General features: G+C 41.8%; 1 protein-coding gene across 7 annotated transcripts in view; it reads right to left on the bottom strand.

Annotated features, from left to right (window-relative positions):
- Positions 1-26,952, bottom strand: part of il6st (interleukin 6 cytokine family signal transduce) — a 79,369-nt gene that overhangs the window by 25,326 nt on the left and 27,091 nt on the right. For 6 of the 7 annotated variants that reach the window (XM_085971949.1, XM_085971902.1, XM_085971911.1 and 3 more), the window contains exons 2-8: positions 15,287-15,373; positions 11,765-12,073; positions 9,812-9,929; positions 8,529-8,701; positions 2,479-2,633; positions 1,679-1,838; positions 688-767 (exon numbers count right to left, since the gene is read on the bottom strand). In XM_085971949.1, the coding sequence (XP_085828075.1) occupies positions 688-767; positions 1,679-1,838; positions 2,479-2,633; positions 8,529-8,701; positions 9,812-9,929; positions 11,765-12,073; positions 15,287-15,359 (1,068 nt within the window). In that variant the 5' untranslated portion in view covers positions 15,360-15,373. The remainder of the gene's footprint in view (positions 1-687; positions 768-1,678; positions 1,839-2,478; positions 2,634-8,528; positions 8,702-9,811; positions 9,930-11,764; positions 12,074-15,286; positions 15,374-26,952) is intronic. The other variant, XM_085971920.1, reaches the window with a different exon arrangement.

The following is a 26,952-nucleotide window of genomic DNA, read 5'->3' as shown; positions in this document are numbered from 1 at the left end:
TCACTAGAGTTTAGAAGAATGAGAGGGGATCTCATTGAAACGTATAAAATTCTGACAGGGCTAGACAGACTGGATGCAGGGAGGATGTTTCCCCTGGCTAGGACAAGGGGTCACAGTCTCAGGATACGGGGTAGGACATTTATGATTGAGATGAGGAGAAATTTCTTCACTCAGGAGGGTGGTGAACCTGTGGAATTCTCTACCACAGAAGGCTGTGGAGGCCAAGTCACTGAATATATTTAAGAAGTAGATAGATTTCTAGACACAAAAGACATCAAGGGGTATGGGGAGAGAGCAGGAATATGGTATAGAGATAGAGGATCAGCCATGATCATATTGAATGGTGGAGCAGGCTCGAAGGGCCGAACGGCCTACTCCTGCTCCTATTTTTCTATGTTTCTATCACACAAATACCAAATTCTGCTTGTTCTCAGTTGAACTACTAGGTAGATCAGAATGGCCCAACCTTGCAGCACCATTTATCCAATGCCCAAAGAAGGAAAAAAAACAGAACTATTTAGCAATCAATCTTCCCATTTATAAAATATGAGGCAGACAGACAGACCACATACACAGAGCATTAGCTAATGTATTTTATAATGATTATTTCCTTTTTTTGTCAATAGGTACTTGTAGGCTTGAGGTGTCTGTGCTAGAAAATCATTTGTATTATATAAACAAAATCACCTTCCACATGATATGTATCCTTCTCTTCGAAAAGTCTAGATTTTCAATTGTTCTCCAAATGGGTGGACCTCGCAACGGACCTAGTAATAAAATGGCAAAAAAAGCATTGGTTTAAAAAACAAACCCAAGCGGTTTATGCATTAGTTCGAGTCAGTATTTATATCACAAATGCTAAAGGCTATCATTTTGGGTGCCTGATAAAAATCCTCACCCTTCAGTGCTGCTCTTCAATGTTGGCTGGCTCACCCACTACTACCCAAGTCCAACTGTTAATGGACTTCCTTCTGAACACTGGGAACGTCACTGTGTACTGCAAATGGGAATTTGTGCAAGGCAGAGCGTACCAGTCAGTATATAGCTGCAAGGATCACTGACGTTAGTAATGCGGAGGAGAAAGGGCCCTCAGATGATTAGCTGCAAGACTGCAGCGGGGGCAAGCTAACAAAGAAAGTAAAGCAATGATTGGGGGGGGGGGGGGGGGGGGCAATGGAGTACAATGATAGAGAGAAATGGAGGGGATAGGGAAGAGAGCGATTCTTTAGGGGTGTGTGTGCGCGCGTGTGTGTGTGTGGGATTGGAAGAGTGCCAGTGTGAACTGGGAAACAGGAGTAAAACCTTAACTGGATTGAGAGGGGAGGAGAGTACCAGACTGAATTGATGGGGGAGGAGGAAAAGGAGTATCAGTATGAACTGGGAGGTATAGAGGATAAAAGAGAGTCTTTGTGAAAGGATGGGTAGCGGGGTCGGATGGGGTGGAGTGTTTCTGTGAACTAGGTGTGGAGAGGAAAGTGCCTTTGTTACCCAAGGGGCTGGGACAGTTGGATGCGGAAGAGTGACTAATGTGCATGCTCCACCTATTTGTATCTGAAAATTACACTTGGTGTGCTATAACCTGTTTCAGGCAGATGGGTTGCTCACTCATTTTCAGGTGGACCTGTTAATTTCAACATTACTATATGCAGCAGAATTCAAGTTTCTTCATTCTACATACTGGCTTCAGGAGTTTTCCCAATTTTCTCTGAACTCCAGTCACTCCAGTATCCTGTCTCATCATTTGCCTTACAGCGAATTGTGAAGGCATAGTCAGTGAAAGGTTTCATGTTTTGAATCATGAAAGATTCCCGATGGGATTTTGTATCCTCGGGGGGAACCTGTCAAGAAAGTAATAGCAGATGTTAATAACTGTAGTGCAGATACTGAACTTCGATCATGCTAAAGATTCATTTATTTCTTAATCATAAGCCATCTACCACTGCAATTCAGAACTAGCCAATGACTTCTCAAGTGCCACAGATATGATTGAACAAATTTAGGGATAAAACAGCCGAGACCACCAGAGATGGCCTACTTAGCACAGACAGAGGATCAAACCAAAGATCACTAGTCTCAATGAACCAATACTACACTACATAAGAGTACGGTCATGGCTGATGGCAAAGAGGCACCTGTTGTGATCAAGTTAGAAGTCGTAAACTGAAGTTTTATTGAACCAGATGATCGGAACTGAAGTAATATCTGGGTTTATTTCATTGCGCATTATGGGGAAATATCATTGTTTTGGTGTATAAATTAAATTTCTGGAAGGTAAAAAAATAAATACTACATCTAGTAACTATTTCTTGTAAATACTAGTTATTCTTAGTGCAGCAAATCAGAGGTCCAAGTTTATGCAATGTTGAAATTTGTTGTTGAATGCTTTCACCTTTTCTTAAAGTTGATTGTGCATTTGACAATCTGTCCTTTACATTTACAACAAACATTCCCAGTTTCTTTACCAGGGCAATAACTTACCTGTGTCCACTCCTGAATATCGACAATTCTATATCGGAGATTGTACTTCAGTTGATATGTAGCTAGTATGAGTGGGTTTTTCCAATTCACACCCAAGACTGTGCTTATTCCTGCTACTTGTTCTACCGAAGTTATCTCTGGAGAATCAGGTTTTACTGAAATACAAGAGAAATTAATTTAATATGGATAGATAACTGTAAAACCAGTTTCAGAGACAAACTGAGAATGGAAGTCAAAAACAAAAAAGGGAAAGAAAAAGGCAGGTAAATAATATCACGACACTGTGCACTTCCTTATTCCAGCTTCTGTTCGATCCTGCACATATCTGCAAGCAGGTTACTTGTCAGCTCTTTTAACCCATGTGTAATACAGATGTCGGAAAGAAAAAGTAAAAAAAAAAGGCGTTTGTTTGCTGGAAATATTTACAATAACATGGTGTAGAGCAAAATGGCCTAAAGCCCAGCCATTGATTGTGGGGAAGGCAGGGGGGTTGAGGGGTGGTGGAGGAAAGAGGATAGAATGCAGAGATGGAAGAGCACACAATGTGAGCAAGAGCACATTGCAAAATTACAGATGAATGGAGGGATTTGAAGACTAGCTTGAAGATTTTGAAATTAATGCATTGTGCATAGAGATAGATAATCAGTGGAGGTTGGCAGAGATTGTGGCAATAGATGAGCATGATTTTATGCAGGATAGGACGAAGGGTTTGGTAGCAAAGCAGTTATGTTACTGGACTAGTAATCCAGAGACCTGGACTAATGATCCAGAGACGGGAGTTCAAATCCCACCACGGCAGCTGGGGAATTTAAATTCCATTAAATAAATCTGGAATAAAAAGCTATCAGTAATGGTGACCATGAAACTACTGGATTGTCATCTGATTCAATAATGTCCTTTAGGGAAGGAAATCTGCCATTGTTACCTGGTCTGGCCTATATCTAACTCCAGACCACTGCAATGTGGTTGACTCTTACCAAACCACTATGAAAAACAGTAACAAGAATAAAACCGGATGGACCACCCGGCATCAGACACGACAATGGAACACCCAGCCCAGAAGACCCTGCAAAAGTCCTCCTCACCAACATCTGGGGACTTATGCCAAAATTGTCCCACAGACTAGTCCAGCAACAGCCCGATATAATTATACTCACAGAATCATACCTTTCAGCCAGACTCTATCACCATCTTTGGGTATGTCCTGCCCACCAGGGGTGGCATCACAGGAGGGAGTGGCCTGGGATTACTCAACATGGAGTCTAGAGTCCATGAAGTCTCATTGCTTCAGGTCAAACATGGGCAAGGAAACCACCTACCGCCCTCCCTCAGCTGATGAATCCGTACTCTTGCATGTCGAAGACCACTTGGATGATGCACTGAGGGTAGCAAGGGCACAGAATGTACTCTGGGGCGTAGACTTCAATGTCCATCTCCAAGAGTCACTCGGTAGCACCACTACTGACCAATGATGGTGGAGCCCAGCACGTGAGTGCAAAAGATAAGGCTGAAGCGTTTGCAAACATCTTCAGCCAGAAGTGCAGAGTCCTCAGGTTCCCACCATCACAGAAGCCGGTCTTCAGCCAATTCGATTCACTCCACATGATATCAAGAAACGGCTGAGCGCACTGGATACAGCAAAGGCTATGGGCCCAGACAATATCCCAGCTGTCGTGTAGATTTGTGCTCCAGAACATCTACCCGACAATGTCTACTTGGCAGCTGTCTCCCATTCTGCCAGCGCATTTCACACCTAATCAAGAGCTGTCTTTTGTCTCCACTAGTCCTATCACCATCTCGTCTCGTTTTGAAAACTCTATTTCAAAGCTGTCCGGGTCCACAGTTCCATTTCATCCTTTGACTCATCCGACGCTTCAACAAAAAACATTTTTTCTTCCTTTCCGATGTCAAGGATCGCAAGCTTCATCAACTCTTGGACACCAACGCCCCTCCGGAACCTTCTTCCCCTTCACTTTCCTCTGACCCCCCTTCTCCCAATCTCACTCCCTGCCACATTTTCACTATCCCTCTGACCTTCCCCTCTGACCCCGAACGATCAATCCTCAGCAAAAGCCTGAGCTTCATCCCCTTACGCCCCCAACTCAATGATGGTCCACCCGTCAGCAGTGAGTCAACAGCAGGCGTGCTCAAACACTTCAGCTGCAGGCTTTGGGCCTGTATCACAGACGGACGGACATAGGGGCCTTGTGAATGTGAATTATTTGAAATCAGTATGGCAGCGCAGGGATTATGTAGCGAGGAACCGGCAGCAGAAACTACATCAAGTTCGGGTGAAGGATGGAGGAGAAATGCAGCAACATCATCTCTAACTTTGTGAGCGAGTGTAAACTCGGCTGGTAAATGCAGCAAGGATCAGCTTTCAGATCGCATTCAATAAAACATGGGTCATCCCGAGCATCCAAATGTGATTCCAAATCAACCCAGCTCACGGAGTCCAGGGTGAAACTGACACAATTAATCTTAATCCATTGAGGAGCAGCCTGCTCAAATTGATGAATCAGCTATTAAGAACATAAGAAGTAGGAGCAGGAGTAGGCCACACGGCCCCCCGAGCCCGCTCCGCCATTCAATAGGATCATGGCTGATCCGAACCCAGACTCACGTCCACTTCCCTGCCCGCTCCCCGTAACCCCTAATTCCCTTATCAGCTAGGAAACTGTCTATCTCCGTTTTAAATTTATTTAATGTCGCAGCTTCCACAGCTCTCTGAGGTAGCAAATTCCATAGATTTACTACCCTCTGAGTGAAGAAGTTTCTCCTCATCTCAGTTTTGAAAGGGCAGCCCCTTATTCTAAGATTATGCCCCCTAGTTCTAGTCTCACCCATCAGTGGAAACATCCTCACCGCATCCACCCGATCAAGCCCCCTCACAATCTTATATGTTTCGATAAGATCACCTCTCATTCTTCTGAATTCCAATGAGTAGAGGCCCAACCTACTCAACCGTTCCTCATAAGTCAACCCCCTCATCTCTGGAATCAACCGAGTGAACCTTCTCTGAACTGCCTCGAGAGCAAGTATATCTTTTCTTAAATATGGAAACCAAAACTGTACGCAGTATTCCAGGTGTGGCCTCACCAGTACCCTGTATAACTGAAGACTTCCCTGCTTTTATACTCCATCCCTTTTGCAATAAAAGCCAAGATTCCATTGGCCTTCCTGATCACCTGCTGTACCTGCATACTAACCTTCTGTGTTTCATGCACCAGGGCCCCCAGATCCCTTTGTACTGTAGCACTTTGCAGTTTCTCTCCATTTAGATAATAACTTGCTCTTTGATTGTTGAGAAAGCAGAAATAAACAAACTGTGGAATTAAATCTTATGTATGTGAATTGATATTTATGATTTGCTGGAATGGCTTTTTTCAGAAATTAAACTATTTTTTAGGAGGTGGGTGAATCCAAGCATTTAGAAGTGAGTGGGGGGATCTAGCTAAAGGGGGACCATGTTAAACTGAATCAAAAAGAATGATCATAGGGGTAGGGGACACAACTGAACAAATCTTTCTAACTAGACACGGTGTCGTAAATGGGGGCCTACTGATGAAGGAATAACTAGGTGGATGTAGTTTTTCACCTAATGTTCTCCCTTCCTTTCCTGAAGCTACCAAGTCTTAGTATAGGTGCTGGCTGCCCTGGGATACCTTGTTCATATGTCCATTCTTTGTGTGAACCTGGATGCGCACGGACGCAGCGGCTTTGTCTCTCCTGAGACTGAGCGTTTTCACCCTCCTTCTGAGTATGTTGAATGTTTAAATGTCTTAATCTAAATGTACACTCTCGGGAGCCGCAAGCCTACATTTCGTTGTACTGCACTTGTGCACTAACAATGACAATAAAAGTTGATTTGATTTGATACTATGTATTGACATGCTAGGACAGCTGAGCTGATCTTGTCCTCATCAGTGCCCACACAAGTACACTTCCAGCAGGAGTCTTTGGATAGTAATCAGGATTGGGAAATTTGGCCCTTTTAGTTTTCTTTTCTTAGGGTAGGGTGCTGACACCAATTGTCATGATCTTTCGCAGTCTTTGACACCAGCCAAGACATTGGGAGACCAGGGATCTAACCTGAAACCTTCCTCGTCTGTGAAGAGAGTCACACTTGAGTGTATCTAACCATGGAGTCACTGGAGGAGCTCAAGGTGACATCTGGCTTACTGGAGGGTTGAAGAGATGTTAGTGAAAGGAAGCGTCTAAATAAATTGTCAAACATCGCACCAAGGACAGACAAACTCTGCAGTGAGAAGCAGGCACACCCATCGCACTGATATCTGTTTCCTTAAAAGCATTATTATAACACTGTTTACATGCAGCACCTTCATATATGAGTATTATAATTTAGATGGGGGGGGGGGTCCATGATTACTAATCGATTTGAAAAGGGGTCCTTCAACCAAAAAAGTTTGAGAACCGCTGCCCTATTCACAGCGTTGCAATCAACTGAACATCAAAAAGGCAAACTTCTCGCCACCGAGATCGCTGTAGGCAGCTTTCTTCGGGGCCAAGCGGCAAGCGCCTTTGCATCGCTGCTGACTGCAAGTTACGTGCCAACATTCTTTCATGGTGAATAAGTAGACCTATTTACACTCTTAAAAAGTTAGACCAGCAAACAAACTCGAGCAAATTCCATCCTAGAACAGATCCAAGCTAGTAATAACCCAACTAATTCAAAAATGTGATGCATGCACTGACGTAAGAAAACTACTAGGCACTTAGTCTGAGCATTAAACAAGGCTTTAATCAACTGTTTTTCAACATGGAGATCTAGTTGTGTCCTTCACTAGTTTCTGTTAAAGAATGTCCTGAGCAAGCTGGGCCCATGCCCGAGTATTTATACTCTCCCTGGATAGCGCCATCAGCAGGCCGCCCAGTATTATTACATAAGTAATTTCCACATGAATGACTAGATTCATGTCATGCACCTAAATATTTTGAGTTTTATTAAAAAACTGTTCTGCAAATTCACAACTATAGCAAAATAAAAAAAAGACAGTAGCACTATACACCATATAGCAAAGCCTCATATTTCTTTGCATAGTAATTGTTCCTCTAGCTAACATACATGCTCAGCTCCATCCCTTTCTCACTACTTTCTGTATGGTGACAAACACTTTTCGTGCTGTTTTCTATTGACTCACGATTTGTACATCAGCCAGCACACCTCAACAATAAACACGCAAGCTACCACATCATCACAACACAGTAAAGCAATTGTGTAACACGGGGCATGCAGAAGTTATCAAACAATTAAGCAATACAGGTTGCTTCAATTTAAAAAAATATATAAATTAAAATTAAAAAAATTAAGATAATACATAGTATAAACAAGATACATGACTAAACTTGGTGGGTGTTGGAAAATTAAACATTGAATTGAGCCTGAATAACTAGCCAATGGCCAAAGGCAGTTGTATAATTTCTATCAGAGAAAAATGAACTACAGATTTATCTAAACTGATTTTCTTGAGCTGATTTATCAGCTACATGTCAAAGAATTGTTGGTGCTCCAATTAAACACCATAAAAGGAATCAAAAATGTTCAAATTGGTAAGCCCCCTCCAAGTTCACAAAAATAAAGGCTAATCTAATAATGATACTAGAAGTTGCCAGTATATGCACTAAAAAAGTGTAAAATATGCTAAGTGAATCTAGGAGAAAACAGTCACTAACTTTTTATACACTTCAACTCTTTGAACTTAATACTGCATGTGGGAGCATGAATATATGTCATAATAGTGCAGAGGAAGAAAAAAAGCTGGAAATCTGAAATAAAAACAGAAAATACTGGCAGGGCAAGCAGCATGTGAAGGGAACAAAGGAATTCATGTTTGGGGTATGGATCTTTTTCCAAATAGGTTTTGACAACTGTTTGCACTAAAATGCCAAAATTTATGGATAATAAAATCCTTTTTGACAAATGATGGCCGAAGAGTAACTCTAGTTTCAACACTGGAAGTATTGTGCCTGGATTGATCACTATTGCTCATAAGATTTGCCTCAGAACATATACGTAGATGCATACTCACCAACATCAACTGGATCCAGATGTATTAAATCAGATTTGGCACTGCCCAACTTATTATTTGCCTCCACCCAGATAGTATTTAAAACATAATAATGGATGAATTGGTATAAAATTTCGACGGAGTTGTTCACACCATTTTTCAAATTGTATGTCTCCAATTCAAAAGATGGAATTCTGAAAAACAAAAAATTACGACATGTTTCAACATTTACTGCTTTTTAACAACGTATTAAGCTTAATAAAGCCTACTGTAATAATGTCCCTTTATTAGTGATACAATGTTGTTTATAAGCAATATTCCCCAATATGTCATATATATATATATATATTTATTATATACTGGAACCTAGCAAAACATAACAAAATTTGACAGAAGGAGATATTAGAACAGATGACCAAAAGCTTGGTCAAAGAGGTAGATTTTAAAGGAGTGTCTTAAAGGAGGAGAGATGTAGAGAGGTTTAGGGAGGAATTCCAGAGCTTAGGGCTTAGGCAGCTGAAAGGACAGCCACCAATGGTTGCGCGATTAAAATAGGGGCTGTGCAAAAGGTCAGAATTGGAGGAGCACAGAGATCTTGGAGTGTTGTAGGATTGGAGAAGGTTACAGAACTACAGAGGGGCGAGGCCATGGAGGGATTTGAAAATAAGGATGAGATTTTAAAAATTGAGGTGTTGCCAGACCAGGAGTCAATATAGATCAGCAAGCACAGGGATGATGGGTGAACGGAACTTGGCGAGGGTTAGGGTACAATCAGCAGAGTTTTTGATGAGCTCAAGTTTATGGAGGGTGGAAGATGGGAGGCTGGCCAGGAGTGTGTCTGAATAGTCACGTCTAGAGGTAACAAAGGCAAGGAAGAGGGTTTTAGCAGCAGATGCGCTGAGGCAGAGGCGGAGTCGGGCGATGCTACGGAGGTGGAAGTAGGTGATGGTGTGGATGTGGTCGAAAGATCTCCGAGTTCAACACGACACTAAAGTTTAAACGATCTGGTTCAGTCTCAGACAGTTGCCAGTGAGCGGGATGGAGTCATTGGTTAGGGAACGAGGTTCCTTTACTGGTGCTGTGGTTAGAGTTAGACTTTGTAACAAATTCTCATGCTTCTAGCAGTTTTTTGTTGGAAAACAAAGATTTAAAAGGTAGCAGAGGTTTTTAACCATTAAAAAGTTAAAAGATTATTGATTCCAGTTGAATGACACTGCAACATCTTCAATGGGCTCTATGATCTATAAACACCGGCATAGATTGGTTTGGCTGAATGGCCCGTTTCTGTTCCATGTAATACTTACGACAATTTCAGCTGGTAGCTGGTTGGCAAGTATGTATCTTTTACTGGGGCCCAGGAGCAAATCATACTTTTGGCAAAATATGTAATACAGGACAAGTTTTTTGGCTTCTCTGGTAGCACTAAAAGAAAAAAAAAGTGCATTTCATCATGATTCGTAACAAAAGCATGTTCAGTAATATATCCTACACCAGGAGCTTTTTTGTCTTTGTGCCTAAGTAGTTCAGAGTCTGGTGGGGGCACACTAGTGAATGTTCATATGCATACATCTCAACTTGTTTATACGAGTAGAATTTGGGTGTTTGGATTTATCCAATGAGACAACAGTATCAAGAACAGACCTTGGAGTGTGAAAAACGGCCATCATGTTTGCCTGCGTAAAAGTAACTGCAGTTCAAAGCAATTCATTTTATGTGAAACGATTTGGGATGTTGTGAAAGATACAAGTCACTATATAAACTCAGTTCTTTCTTTCCAAACCGCCAGGCCCACAAAATTCAAGCAGGAAAAAACCAAGTGCAAAATAAAATCCCAAACAGAACAATTGGGTGGGCTGAACTCCCAGGGCTCGAGAGCCTGAACACAGCTCATGGGCTGTAGTTTGGTGACACCTGTCCATTTCATCATGTTAACTGCAAAAATAGTTTACACATTCATAATCACTTTTTATTAGCGGCTCTTCATTTTTCACTCAAATCTTTAAAGATAAACATTTACCTCAGCTGCATGAGATTCAGGAAGGCCAGGAAAGAAAGGGATTTAATTCTCACAACATTGTGATTCTCTTACTTCACCCCCCTGCCCCCCCCAACCATGCATTTAAAACAGAGCAATCTGCCTTATTCTGAGACAGCAAATAGTTAACAGCCAACTGATACAGGTATTTGTTTGCTTAGGACAAAAACAATATTTCTTTTTGGAATGACCATACAGGACTGTGACTGTTGCACTCCTTTAAGAAGTTGCTCTGCTGAGTCAAATTTTTAAGAGGGAGCAGATTTGCCAAAAGCTGTAGGAATGGAAACTGCAACCATAGATGGTGTTTCATAAACATAAAATACTTTCCCTGATTGAGAAAACCTCAGCAATTTCTTGCTAGGAATGAATCATCACTGGCAGCACTTAGATAATCTGAAGCACAGTCACTCTGAATTTGCCTTTTTAAGAAGTGTGTTAATTATTTGTAAATTCGGAATACGGCTGAAGTCCGTGCATTTTTGAAGGACTGGAGAAAGCGGAAAAGAAGCACAAACTAGTGGGAATAAAATCCCTTTCTTTCCTTGCCTTTCTGAATCTCATCTAAGGTAATGGAGTAGGGGACAAGCTGTTCACCACTTGACAAAATGTTTCCAAGTGCATTGGTTTCAGTGATCCGACCAGAATTCCCCATAACTGTTACAATTTGAACTTCATACATTGGCACCAGTGCAAATGCATTGGTTTCCTTCATGCATTGGCTCTTGACTGGCTGGCAACATGCTGTGTCCCCTGTAGCTTCACTGCTATGTGATTGGGGTTGGTCTTTCTAAACACACCTATTTGGCTGTAGATGCTTGAAATCCTAGTATATGTTTTGTGAAAGCATGAAGTCAGGGGGAAAAAAAATTCCAACCACCATCAAAAATGGAATATAGCCATATTAATTCTCCCTATTGATAACCTAAGTCTTTTCTATGTTATCTGGACAATACTGAATTCTCAAAATGAATAATACAACTGTAATAACTAAACTTTATTATATACACAAGATTTTGACATTATCTCTCTGCTTTAATCCAGTCTCTATCCTCACTATCATTTTTATGCTCGTCACCCTAACTTCTGGAATGACTCAGCCTACATAATGGCTAATTCTGGAATATTACTTCTCCCATAATATCCAAGAAATTAGAAGGTTAGATGGTTTGAGAAACTAGAAATTCCCTTATTACCCCTTGCCACTGGAAAAAACACTTACATCCTGTTGTAATTTGTATTCCGAAGACAGTTGTTGCTTGATCCTCATTGAGCTGTACGTTGCAGGTCAGAAGTGCTTCCCCAATAATGGAAAGGGTCAGTGTTACATTAGACACTGTACTATTGACTGTGAAGAAGTGATCTTCTGGTATCCGTTTTTCCTTCAACTTCCAGAATATCTGATTTGCATCTACGCCATTTTCTTTTATGAAAGAATCGCTAAGGATGCAGGATGCTTCTAGTTGCGATCCAAATTTAATTACTGGTGACTCAGGGATGATGTAGGCATATCTCTCAATAAAACTATCTACTAGTGGAAAGAAATAAAATAATTACAGCAACTAAATCTAGATGCTTCAAAATAAATCTTAACAATACTTACTTGCAATGGATTAATTGCACTTGGCACAAGCTGATTTAAAAAAAAAAGACTGAAATAAAACGCACATGAAAGGTGAGGGGGAAGAATCTGAAAAGTGAGTACATCAGAGCAAGATCTATTCACTGGTTTTCAATCTTTTAAATTATCTTTTCATAATTTCTTGGGCTGTAACTCAAGTGGAAGGTAAATGTAGCACAATAGGCAGTCAGAACATCTTGCTGCTTATTGAGGAAAATCAAAGTCATATCTGCTGATAAAGTAAATCATCTGAATTAACCATTTCCAATTTGGCTCCAGTTTTGTATCATCCACCAGACCTCGAGCTCATGGAGACTGGTCGGAAAAAACTGGAAGTTGTTGAATTCAATGATTCTTTTTGATGTTTACTTTATTAAATGGGGATACTGGGCAAGATGTTTTGGTGGCAGTTTTAGAAGGTATTGTGGAAATGCTGAATTTAATCTGACAGAAAAACCATGACTTAGGACAGTGGGACTCGCTGAACCATAGTCCCACTGTCTTATTGAAGCCCGCTCTCAGTAAAGTACCAACAAACTGCAGTATTGAGCGATGGTAAGTGGGTCTGCTGGCCATTCTCCACACAGTGAAGTCCTGTCTTCACTCATGTTTTCATAGGCATTTGCTGAGTGAAGGCCTGGCACTGCTGTGGAGGGGAGGCAGATACAGAACTAATGGTTCTATGAAAATACAAGTTCTATAAATTTTATGGCATTCTTTCATTTGTCCGATGGATATTGGAATAGCCTCCCTGCTTTTTGAGAGAGTGTCAAAAAGGAGAGAACAGCACTAAGCCCAGGTTAAGCTAGCACCTCACAGCAAGGGAGGATACGCATGGAGGATCAGTGGCATTAAGTCTGTAAATCGTGTCTGTAAGTCAGTAGTTGCCTTGTGGCCAAATTACCTCAACTACTTGAAATTCTATACCCCAGACAGAGCTGCATGAAGAATTCTTGAGGCCCTGGGTACTGAAATTTGGAGCCTCCTTTCTACACTTCCCTCTCTCTCCCTGATTAATGGACCTGCATTTCCAGCCACTGTTATGGAGAACTAATTCTGCTTAGATAACAATTATTACAATACGTTTAAATCCAATGTGAAAGCTACCAAAATGTCTGACTTGCTAGACAGTAAAAACCTAAGAAAAATCAGGGTTGAGAAAAGGCATTGGCCCGGAATTTGCGGTTGGTAATTACAACAAACTGACTGCAACTTCAGGGTTTAGCGCATGTGCATCTAAACGCGGAAATCCTTAAGACTGTGGTCAGTCATTCACTGCTCCGACACAGGCTGCGCTGTGGACGGCCCCCCCCATAGCTGGCAATCAGTGTAATCAATGAAATCAGTGAAACTGATAAAAACTTGGGCTTTTCTGTGCTAATATCGCTGTTAATACCCCATTAAACATTAAGCCTTGTTGGAATATGTGTAATTGGGATTTTAACAGCGTATTGACCACTAAACAAACTTTCTGGCCCTGAAAAACTATTCGTGGAGTGTCAAATTTCTCCATTATGATAAAAATGACAAATTTTTAAAACTTAAATAAAAAAAAAAGTGTTTATGATATTTCAGCTTCTTCTTTATCCCCATGTGAAAGTCCCAATCTTTATTTTGCTCTCTGCAATATTTTAAAAAAAAACAAAGCTGCTTTACATTTCCTGGTTTGCTGAGAGAATTCTTCAATGTGATTGGCTGCTTGGACAGCTTGTTGACATCACTGCAGCCATTTGCTGGAAATCCCCATTACAGCGCTGCAATCAATTACACATCGAAAAAGCAAACTTCTTGCTTTCTTTGGGGCAGTGGCAAGCGCATTTGCTTCGCCACTGACCGTAAATTACGGGCCATTATTTGAACACCAATGTACATTGCTTGCAACAAACTTGTTTTTGTAACATTCACAACTCTGGGAATCCTATGCATTTCATGAAGCAATTATGCCATTCCTTGCAACAACTATGACATGAAGCAAGCGTAGTAAATTAGTGTCCCGGCCTACTGCATATGCCCAGTATATCAGCCGTGGCTCAGTTAGTAGCACCCTCACCCTCAGTCAGAAGGTTGATGGTTCAAGTCCCAATCCAGACACTTGAGCACAAAAATCTAGGTTGACACTCCAGTGCAGTACTGAGGGAGTGCTGCACTGTCGAAGGTGCTGTCTTACGGATGAGATGTTAAACCAAGCGGATGTAAAAGATCCCATGGTACTATTTCAAGAAGAGCAGGGGAGGTGTCCTGGCCAATATTGACCCCTCAATTAAACAACACTAGAACAGATTATCTGGTCATTGTGGGAGCTTGCTGTGCACAAATTGGCTGCTGCGCTTCCAAGATTACAATAGTGAGTACACTTCAAAAAGTACTTCATTGGATGTAAAGCACTTTGGGACGTCTGGTTGTTGTGAAAGGCGCTATATAAATGAAAGTCTCTTTCTTTTCAGTAGCATACGAACATACAAAATTGATGGGCAAGAAAAGACAAGTTTGCCCCATAAGAGGTTTTAACAGGCTGTTCTCCTCTTTCCAACCAAAGGCGGCAGCATGGAGATGATAATCAACATATAGCAAAGTGAACAGATTGGCCGTGCTTTCCTGTGGTAACTGTACCAGTAGATTCAGGTCTGACGTCACATTCACACAACCACAGCCAACCAACGCTGTTAAAACCCTTAGTAATCCTGAAGAAAATGCAGTTTTTCTGCATTATGGTGAGTTTTACAAGGGCCCCATATTTGGCTAAAATTCATAGTTACTCTGAGTATCAGTGACAGAACAACTGTATTAGTGATAATGCAGCAGTGATGTTAGATTAAAGCAGAGCAGGCTATCCTCTGTGACCCATGTAATGGATGCATCTTGCCGATTATAACCATGTTTTTGACATGAGGCGATGCTTCAGTTACTCACAACTGAAAATCTTGCACTTATTCAATGTTGAAAAACTAGTTTTAGGCTCTAAGTTTCCAATGCAATTTAGTAGCAGGGTTTCTGAAAGTCACTGCTTTTGATTTTCCCCATCTTAGTGCAAACAAATCATTACAAATTTAATGCCTGTGCCAAATATCAAAAAGATTAAAATGGCAGGTTATGAGACATAGCACATAAATCTTCTTTACTTACCACTCCTTAAACATACACTGATTTGTATGCATAGATGTACTACCAACGTCAACCAGCTCCACTGGCGAAACATGATTCTGGTAGTCACTGAAAAATATACAATAAAAAATTAAATTTGGCAAAGATTTTGAAATTAACCAACTTACCTCAACATTAAATTTTTGAACTTGTATAAAGTTTAGCTATATTTTTACACAGAAAAATTAAATAGAAGGCAGCATAGGATTGCATGAGGTGGTGTTCCAACATGTTGCCCATAAGCGCCCCCCCCCCCCCCAACCAAACTGTATTCAACACAGGTGTTATCACTTATTGGCTCACTCCAGGGCAGGATCAAAAACCTTGGAGCAAGTTATCTATTCATATGCTTTGCTGGGGAATCACATGACATCAAGCAGAGCGATAGCCCAAAAGGTTGAATTTTCTTTTATTAACCTGGATAAAAATCTGTTAACACGTTCTTTCGTTCCTGGGATATGGGCGTCACTGACAAGCCCAGCATTTATTGCCCATCCTTAATTGCCCTCGAGAAGGTGGTGGTGAGCTGTCTTCTTAAACCGCTGCAGCCAGTGAGATGAAGGTATTCCCAGTGCTGTTAGGGAGAGTTTTCCAGGATTTTGACTCAGCGACGATGAAGGAATGGTGATATATTTCCAAGTCAGGATGGAGTGCGACTTGGAGGGGAACTTGAGGTGATGGTGTTCCCATGTGCAAAGATAGTCATTGCCTGGCTGTGTGTGGCGCGAACACACACTGAACTGAACACTGCAATCATCAGTGAACATCCCCACTTCTGACCTTATGATGGAAGGTCATTGTTAAAGCAACTGAAGATGGTTGGGTCTAGGATACTGCCCTGAGGAACTCCTGCAGCAATGTCCTGGGGCTGAGATAATTGGCTGCCAACAACCACAACCATCTTCCTTTGTGCTAGGTATGACACCAGCTAGTGGAGAGTTTTCCCCGATTCCCACTGACTTCAATTTTACTAGGGCTCCTTGAGGCCACACTCAGTCAAATGCTGCATTGATGTCAAAAGCAGTTACTCTCAGTTCACCTCTGGAATTCAGCTCTTTTGTTCGTGTTTAGACCAAGGCTGTAATGAGGTCTGGAGCTGTGTGGTCCTGGCAGAACCCAAACTGATCATCGGTGAACAGGCTATAAGTGAGTAAGTGCCACATGATAGCACTTTTGGCGACACTTTCCATCACTTTGCTGACGATTGAGAGTAGACTGATGGGGCAGGAATTGGCCGGATGGGATTGTCCTACTTTTTGTGCACAGCCGATACCTGGGCAGTTTTCCACATTGTCGGGTAGATGCCAGTGTTGTAGCTGCACTGGAACATCTTGGCTAGAGGTGCAGCTAGTTCTGGAGCACAAGTCTTCAGCACGACAGCCGGGATGTTGTCGGGGCCCACAGCCTTTGCTGTATCCAGTGCGCTCAGCCATTTCTTGATATCACGTGGCGTGAATCGAACTGGCTGAAGACTGGCTTCTGTGATGGTGGGGAACGTGGGTGTCATCCACTCGGCACTTCTGTCTGAAGATGGTTGTAAACGCTTCAGCCTCGTCTTTTGCACTTGCATGCTGGGCTCTGCCATCATTGAGGACGGGGATGTTCATGGAGCCTTTTCCTCCAGTCAGTTGTTTAACTGTCCACCATTATTTACGACTGGATGTGGCAGGACTGCAGAGATTTGATCTGATCGGTTGGTTGTGGCATCGCTTATCTCCGTCTGTAGCATGCTGCTTTCGCTGTTTAGCACACATGTAGTCCTGTGTTGCAGTATCCCCAGGTTGGCACCTCATTTTTAGGTACGCCTGGTGCTGCTTCTGGCGTGCTCTTCTGCACTTCTCACTGAACCAGGGTTGGTCTCCTGGCTTGATGGCAATGGCAGAGTGAGGAATATGCCGGGCCATGAGGTTACAGATTGTGGTGGAATACAATTCTGCTACTGCTGATGGCCCAGTTTTGAGCTGCTAGATCTGTTCTTAATCTATCCCATTTAGCACGGTGGTAGGGCCACACAACATGATGGAGGCTGTCCTCAGTGTGAAGATGGGACTTTGTCTCCACAAGGACTGTGCAGTGGTCACTGCTACCAATACTGTCATGGACAGATGCATCTGCGACAGGTAGCTTGGTGAGGATGAGGTCAAGTAGGTGTTTCCCCTTGTGTTGGTTCTCTTGCCACCTGCCACTGGCTCAGTCTGGCAGGTATGTCCTTCAGGACTCAGCCAGCTCGGTCAGTAGTGATGTTACCAAGCCACTCTTGGTGATGGACATTTAAGTCCCCCAAAGAGTGCATTCTGTACCCTTGCTACCCTCAGTGCTTCTTCCAAGTAGTGTTCAACATGGAGAAGTACTGATTCATCAGCTGAGGGAGGGCGGTAGGTGGTAATCAGCAGGCGGTTTCCTTGCCCATGCTTGACCTGAAGCCATGAGACTTCATGGGGTCCGGAGTCAATGTTAAGGACTCCCAGGGCCACTCCCTCCCGTGATGGACGAGTCTGGGACATTGGCTGAAAGCTATGATTCTGTGAATATGACTATGTCAGGTTGTTGCTTGACCAGTCTGTGGGACAGCTCTCCCAATTTTGGCACAAGTCCCCAGATGTTAGTGAGGAGGAAATTGCAAGGTCGAAAGGGCTGGGTGTGCCGTTGTCGTATCCGAAGCCAGTGCCTAGGTCGATGCCGGGTGATCCGTCTGTTTTTTTTATTCTTATTGTTTATCGTAGCGGTTTGGTACAACTGAGTGGCTTGTGACGCCATTTCAGAGGGCAGGTGAGAGTCAACCACATTGTTGTGGGTCTGGAATCACATATAGACTAGACTAGGTAAGGATGGTAGATTTCCTTCTCTTAAGGACATTAGTGAACCAGATGGGTTTTTTAATTGTTGCCATTACTGATACTAGCTTTTTATTCCAGATTTATTTAATTAACTGAATTTAAATTCCTCAGCTGCCGTGGTGGGATTTGAACTCACGTCTCTGAATCATTAGTCCAGGTCTCTGGATTACTAGTCCAGTAACAGAACCATAAAACTATGCTACCGTAACCACATAACCACTATACTACTGTAACTGTTAACAGCTATTTAATAAGTATCAAAAAAGCATTAACCCAGTTTAAACTACTGGATCACAAATACCTGAACCTCAAAATGACTAACTACAGAGGATATCTATAGGAGGTACTGGTCAATTCCACAAGAAAAATCTAACATACTGCACTAAATTTGCACTCAGCACTCTATAGGGGTAATTTTAAGAATTTCCACATCCAGTGAGGAGTCTTACCTGCCAAGAGCACATGTTGGGAATTTTGCCATGCGTTTCCCATGATTTATGTTAGTTAAAATTAATGCATAGAAAATTGTGTGCACCCAAATTGCTGATGTATGCTCCTGGTGGGGAAAGCTCTGCATCAGGAGTACAATTTAATAAAATTACCCCTTGTACGTGCTCAACTTCAAATGAAAATACTGAGAGCTAAGTTCAAGGGTTGTTGGCACTCAACTCATTTGTCCAAGTTGGTTAAGTTTAATAATTTCTCAATTCAATCACTGGATGCAGTATGGCGAGTGATATCTATCTTCATGGAGGACAAAACGTAGATCACCTTGTGTTTTGTGTCTCCATTTCAAAATGTTAGATGGTATCCATGTTTAGGTAGCTTGCGGTTATGTAATCTGGTACCGACTTCCATTCAACACCCAACAGTTCCTCCCAGTAACAAAATGAAAAATGGAAGCAAGTAGAATGAGGAAACTATCCATGCATAAAGTCAGTATCTAATGCACAACACTTAATAGCTTCCTAATCTCAATGTAAAATAGCTCAACAACAAAGCTGATCAATTACTAGAATGAACCTCAAGGACATTTGGCAACAAGTTATTCGAACATTGAATAGATCACGGGTTACATAGATCACATTTGGAATAGTGTGCACAATTCTGGGAATTCTCAAGTGAAAAAGCATTAATACACTGGGGAAGATTCAGAGAAGAGAAACAAGGATTATTCCAGGACATGGAGCTCTGAGTTATGAGGAAAGAATCCCAGAGATTTATTGGAGGAATTATGACTGATAGGTGACACGATCCAGAGCTTTAAACCTCAGACATATGGTATAGCTGTATAAGGTTTTTTTTTTTGTCAGACTGAGCACTGTAAGGACACATGAAATAAGATTTAAACAAGCCCCCAAATTAGAAGAAACCCCCTCCCCCAACAAGGTAATGGCATATAAAAGGATCCCATCAAAAGCAGTTGAGGCTATGATTATAGGAACAGGAGTAGGCCATTCAGCTGCTTGAGCCTGTTGCGTCATTGAATTAGATCATGGCTGATCTGTACCGTAACTACATTTACCCTCCTTTGTTGATACCCTTACCTAAAAAAAAATCTAGCGATCTCAGCCGTGAAAATTTCAATTGATCCAGCAGCCACAGCCTCTTGGGGAACAAGTTCCAGATTTTCACTACCATTTATATGAAAAAGTGCTTCCTGATTTCATTTCTAAATGGCCTAGCTCCAATTTTGTTGTGCCCTCTGTTCAGGATTCCCCACCAGAGGAAATAGTTTTTCTGTATCTACCATATCAAATCTGTTCATCATTTTAAATGATCTCGATTAGATCAGCCTTCACAGTTCTAAACTCAAGGGAATATAGACCAGGTTTATGAAACCTGTGCTCAATTTAACTCTAAGCCGTGGTATCATTCTGGTGAATATGTGCTGTACCCCTTTCCTGAGTATTTTGCCTTTGTATGTGTTTAATTCATGCCACTTCTCTTCCAGGAATGCCCACCTTGAAGAGGTTCTGCTCTTCTCTCAGACATGATTTCCATTTGTCTTTTAACTTGTTCACTCCTGCCTTCCACCTCATCACAGACTTTCCCTTTTGTTCTTTCCTCCTCTCACTTTCCCTGCCTCTGTATTTGCTTAAAACATGTAACATATGTTACATTTTCACATTTTCCAGTTCTGACAGAAGGTCACAGACCTGAAATATTAACTCTTTCTTGCTCCACAGACTCTGCCTAACCTGCTGAGTATTTAACACATTTTCTGTTTATATTTCAGATGATTTCTACCATCCGTAGTATTGTGCCTTTTTGCCTTTCCTGACCTTCAGTTCCTAAAACTGAATGTAGCACTCCAGATGCGGTCTGGCCAAGGCTTTGTACAGCTGAAGCATAACTTCTGCATTTATGTATTCCAACTCCCTCGGGATAAAATAACAACGTTCCATTATACTTTTTGATTACTTTTTGTACCTGTGCAATAGCTTTTAGTGATTAGTGTACATGGAACAACTGTCACATGTCACAGCTCCAAGTCTCATCATTAAGAAAATATTTTGCTGACTCAGTCTATCGGTGTCCCTTTGTAACATCCTGCTCCCGTCCATACAACTTACTGTGATAGAAATAAATAAACAAGAGAGCCAGAGAAAAAAGCTGATGCACTAGTACAGATCCCTGGGGAATACCACTTGTCACATCTCACCAATCAATCAGTGAACAAACAAACCCTACTCTCGTCTCCTACCTCCCAACCAACTACTGACCCACGTTACAATTCAGTGCACTCAGTTTTGCTAATAATCTCTTGTGCTGAATCTTATCAAATGCCTTCTGGAAGTTCATATAGACAACATCCATAGGCACTCTCTTATCCACCAGGGTAGTGACCTGCTGAAAAAAATTAACTAGGTTGGTCAGACATGACCTACACTTCATAAAACCATGCTGACTCTTTCTGATTAGTTGATAATTGTCCAAGTACTCCGTCACTCAGACTCCGCTGATAGACTCCAGTAACTTCTACACAATTGATAGTAAACTGACAGATCTGTAGTGTCTTAGGCCTCTCTCCCTTCTTAAATAATGGAGTGACATTTGCAATTTTCCAATCCAAAAAAGGTACAATTCCTGAATTTAGAGAGTTGTGAAAAATTATGACTAATGAGGGATTAACAGGCTCAAAAAGCAAATGGATAAATATCTGGTTAAGAATGGGATTGTAATTATACGGATACATTTAAACTGGGATGATCAAATACTCCATACAAGATTCTGAAGGGGATTGACAGGGTAGCTGCCAAGAGGTCGTTTCCCCTGGCAGGAGAGTCTAGAACTAGGGGGCGTAGTCTCAGGATAAGGGGTCGACCATTTAAGACAGAGATGAGGAGGAATTTCTTCACTCAGAGGGTTGTGAATCTTTGGAATTCTCTACTTGAAAGGGCTGTGGATGCTGAGTGGCTGAGTATATTCAAGACCGAGATAGATAGAATTTTGGACTCTAGGGGAATTAAGGGATATGGGGAATCGTGCGGGAAAGTGGGGCTGAGGTCAAATATCAGCCATGATCTTATTGAATGGCGAAGTAGACTCGAGCTGTATGGCCTACTCCTGCTCCGAGCTCTTATCCCCTTATAGGACAATGTCAGAGTGAGGGGTTTTAATTTAGCCAATCTATTGACAATTGCTCTCATTAGGTTGAAATTTTTGCCCACTGTACAAGGTCTTTAAATTTAATGTATTTCTGAAATTCCTGAATTTGAACAATTCTGGAAAATCTTAATGTATTTATTCACAACAAAATTATTAGGATGAAGATAAAATTGTCAAAATAAACATAACCTAAGAAACAGGAGCAGGAGTAGGCCAAGTGGCCCTTCGAGCCTGCTCCGCCATTCAATAAGATCATGGCTGATCTTCTACCTCATCGCCACTTTCCTGCACTATCCCCATATCCCTTAGTATCCAAAAATCTATCGATCTCAGTCTTGAATATACTCAACGACTGAGCCTCCACAGCTCTCTGGGGTAGAGAATTCCAAAGGTTCACAACCTCGAGTGAAGAAGTGTCCCCTCATCTCAGTCCTAAATGGCCGACCCCTTATTCTGAGACTGTGACCTAAGTTCGAGACATCCCAGCCAGGGGAAACATCCTCCCAGCATCGACCCTTTAAAGGCCCTTAAGAATTTTATATGTTTCAATGAGATCACCTCTCATTCTTCTAAACTCCAGAGAATATAGGCCTAGTCTAATACCTGTGGAATTCTCTACCACAGAAGGCAGTAGAGGCCAATACATTAAATATATTCAAGAAGGAGTTGGATATATTTCTTAAGGCTAAAGGGATCAAGGGATATGGGGAGAAAGCAGGGACCGGGTACTGAATTTGGATGATCAGCCATGATCGCATTGAATGGCGGAGCAGGCTCGAGGGGCCGAATGGCCTACTCCTGCTCCTATTTCTATGTTTCTACTCAATCTCTCCTCATAGGACAATCCCCTCATCCCTGGAATCAGTCTAGTAAACCTATGTTGCATTTCCTCTAAGGCAAGTATATCTTTGCGGTCCACAAGCGTTCCTGGGATCATGTGGGCCAGGCCAACCAATCAAAAAGTGAGATTCCTAGGATGCTTATGGGGATCCATTTAAATACAGAATTCCCATAAGCATAATAGAAATCACCTAATAAATAAAATTTCATACCACTTAAATAAAAATAAATGATCACAGGTTCAAAATTAATTAAAATACCCTTTAAACGTTTAAAATAAAAATTTAATTTTGAAAAATAAATAACATTTTAAAAATGGGACAAAATTTACCTAAACTAATTTTAAATGTAAGTGAATGTTTAAATAATTTTAAAAATGTTATTTTAACATTTATTTTAACCCTTACATTGGTCAAAGGCCTTACGCCTGCTTTTACCAGGCGTAAGGGTTCCATGGGTATTCACTGGGCAGTAGTTGGACAAATAGCCCAACTTTGCGCCAGCGAAAGTGAATTTACAACGGATGCGGTGAATCTGTCCAAGCGAAACTTGACAGATTGCAAGTGTCGGGTTTTCGCGCATGCGGAAACCCGGAACTTGCGAACATATGAACATACGAATTAGGAGCAGGAGTAGGCCACTCGGCCCCTCGAGCCTGCTCCGCTATTGAATAAGATCATGGCTGATCCGATTACTCCACATTCCCGCCTATCCCAGATAACCTTTCACCCCATTCTAAAGACTGTAGAAGCACCGTAAAATCCAGGCCATTGTGATTTTCCAAGCACCCTGTTACCACATCCTTAATAAGAGAATCTAGCATTTTCCCTACTATGCTGTACTGATGTCAGGCTAACTGGCCTATAGTTCCCTGTTTTCTCCCTCCCTCCTTTCCTGAACAGCAAGGTTCCATTTACTACCTTCCAATCCATGGGCACCGTTCTAGAATCTAGGGAATTCTAGATGATCAAAACCAATGCATCCACGAATCCACTATCTCTGCAGGCATCTCTTTTAAAACCCTAGGGTGTAGGCCATCAGGTCCAGGGGATTTGTCAGCTTTTAGTCCCATTAATTTCTCCAGCACTTTTTCTTTACCAATACTAATTTCTTTAAGTTCCTCACTCTCATTAAACCATTAGTTCCCCACAATTGTTCTTTTTATCTTCTACTGTGAAGACAGGCACAAAATATTTGTTTAACGTCTGACATTTCCTTATTCCCCCATTATAATGTCTTCTGTCTCTACCTCTAAGGGACCCATGTTTACTTTCGCTAATCGCTACCTTTTTATATACTTGTAAAAGCTCTTACAAACTGTTTTTATATTTCTTGCTAGCTTACTCATTCTATTTTCTCCCTCTATCAATTTCTTGGTCATCCTTTGCCGATTTAAAAACCCTCCCAATCCTCAGGCTTACTACTCTTTTTGGCAACATTGTAAGCCTTTTCATTTAATCCAATACCTTCCTTAACTTCTCTAGTTAGCCATGGCTGTACCACTTTTCCAGTAGTTTTTATTCCTTAAAAAGGAATGCATATTCATTGAGAATTATGAATTAGTTCTTTAAATGTTTGCCATTGCTTATCTACTGTCATATCTATTAATCTAGTTTCCCAATCTACCTCAGCCAACTCGCCCCTCATACCTCCATAATTGTCTTTGTTTAAATTTAAGACCCTAGTTTCGAACTTAACCACATCACTCTCGAACTTAATATGAAATTCTAACATATTATGATCACTCTTCCCCAGAGGATCCTTTACTATGAGAATACTAATTAACTCTGTTTCATGACAATACTAAAATAGTCTGTTCCCTAGTTGATTCCTTGACATATTGTTCTAGAAAACTATCTCGAATGCATTTTCTTGAACTCGTCCTCCAAGCTCTTTTGCCAATTTGGCTTGCACAGTCTATATATTGTAGCTGACTCACTGCCTTGTATCTAAGACTGCATAACCCAGGATGTAACAACAACAACAACTTGCATTTATATAGCATCTTTAACATAGCAAAATGTCCCAAGGCAACAGTGGTATTGTTTTCTGATCTGGACTGGACATTTGTGTCTTTTGTACATGTACCTCTTCAATCTTTCCAAAAATGGACCACGTTAACATTATATGAGGCAAAAATTATTTCCAATAAGGCAAAACAGAATTGAGGCACAGAGCATAACCACAGATTGCAACGTGAACGGAGAGCATTGTAAAGAGTAAGAAGTTGAGAATTTGGTGAGGAGGAAAAGAGATGCTCCTTTTTGCCTTTAAAAATTGTAGAGCTTTGCATAAGCTTGAGGCAGTAAATATTAAAAGAAAGATTTGCATTTATATGCCTTTCACGACCAACAGACGTCCCGAAGCGCTTTACAGCCAATGAAGTACTTTTCAAAAGTGTAGTCACTGTTGTAATGTAGAAAACGCAGCAGCCAATTTGCGAACAGCAAGCTCCCACAAACAGCCATGTGATAATGACCAGATCATTTGTTTTAGCGATGTTGATTGAGCGATAAATATTGGCCAGGACTCCCCTGCTCCTCTTCGAAATACTGCAATGGGATCGTGCAATGGGATCTTTTACGTCCACCTGAGCGCGCGGACGGGGCCTCGATTTAACGCCTCATCTGAAAGACGGCACCTCCGACAGTGCACCCCACTCCCTCAGCAGTGCACTGGAGTGTCAGTCTAGATTTTTGTGCTCAAGTCTCTGAAGTGGGACTTGAACCCACAACCTTCTGACTCAGAGGCAAGGGTGCTACCAACTGAGCCACTGGCTGACACACAAATAACTAAGAACCTATACCTAATACTTTATTAAATTAATTTAAACTAGTTAAATTAGCTAGTTGAAAAATCTAAAAATAAACCAAGTGAATGAATTACATAAAGCTTTAATTACATATATTAAACAAGGTTAGATAGAGATGGCAGTGCAGGAGGTGTTGCACATCTGCAGCACGTGGGAGTTTGTGGAGAACAGCATGATCCCTGGCAACCACATAGAAACATAGAAGATAGGAGCAGGAGTAGGCCATTCGGCCCCTTGAGTCTGTTCCGCCATTTAATGAGATCATGGCTGATCATCCAAATTCAGTACCGTCCCTGCTTTCTCCCCATATCCCTTGATCCCTTTAGCCTTAAGAAATATATCTAACTCCTTCTTGAATATATTTAATGAATTGGCCTCAACTGCCTTGTGGTAGAGAATTCCACAGGTTCACCACTCTCTGGGTGAAGATATTCCTCCTCATCTCAGTCCTAAATGGCTTACCCCTTATCCTTAGATTGTGACCCCTGGTTCTGGACTCCCCCGCCATCGGGAAAATCCTTCCTGCATCTAGTCTGTCTAGTCCTGTTAGAATTTTGTAAGTTTCAATGAGATCCCTTCTCATTCTTCTAAACTCTAGCGAATATAAGCCTAATCGACCCAATCTCTCCTCATAAGTCACTCCTGCCATCCCAGGCATCAGTCTGGTGAATCTTCGCTGCACTCCCTCCATGGCAAGAACATCCTTCCTCAGGTAAGGCGATCAAAACTGCACACAATAGTCAAGGTGTGGTCTCACCAAGGCCCTGTACAACTGCAGCAAGACAGCTCCTGTACTCGAATCCTCTCGCTATGAAGGCCAACATACCATTTGCCTTTTTAACCGCCTGCGGCACCTGCATGCTTACCTTCAGCGACTGGTGCACAAGGACACCCAGGTCCTGTTGCACTTCCCCTTTTCCCAATCTATTGCCGTTAAGATAATAATCTGTCTTCCTGTTTTTGCCACCGAAGTGGATAACCTTGCATTTATCCACATTATACTGCATTTGCCATGCATCCGCCCAATCACCCAACCTGTCCAAATCATACTGGAGTTTCTCTGCATCCTCCTCACAGCACACACGCCCACCCAGCTTTGTGTCATCTGCAAACTTGGAGATATTACATCTAGTTCCCTTGCCTAGATCATTAATATATATTGTGAATAGCTGGGATCCTAGGACCGATCCCTGCGGTACCCCCACTTAGTCACTGCCCGCCACTCGAAAAAAGACCCGTTTATTCCAACTCTTTGCTTCCTGTCTGCCAACCAGTTCTCTATCCAAGTCAGTACCTTGCCTCCAATCCCATGTGCCTTAACTTTACACGCTAATCTCTTATGCAGGACCTTATCGAAAGCCTTCTGAAAGTCCAAATACACCACATCCACTGGTTCTCCCTCATCTATTCTACCAGTTACATCCTCAAAAAATTCCAGTAGATTAGTCAAGCATGATTTACCTTTTGTAAATCCATGTTGACTTTGTCCGATCCTGTCACTGCTTTCCAAGTGCTCTGCTATTACATCTTTTATAATGGACTCTAGC

Source organism: Somniosus microcephalus, chromosome 2 (assembly GCF_052327205.1).
Source record: "Somniosus microcephalus isolate GS21.2 chromosome 2, FLI_Smic_1.0, whole genome shotgun sequence".
NCBI lineage: Eukaryota > Metazoa > Chordata > Chondrichthyes > Squaliformes > Somniosidae > Somniosus > Somniosus microcephalus.
This window is presented reverse-complemented; position numbering and strand designations above follow the sequence as displayed.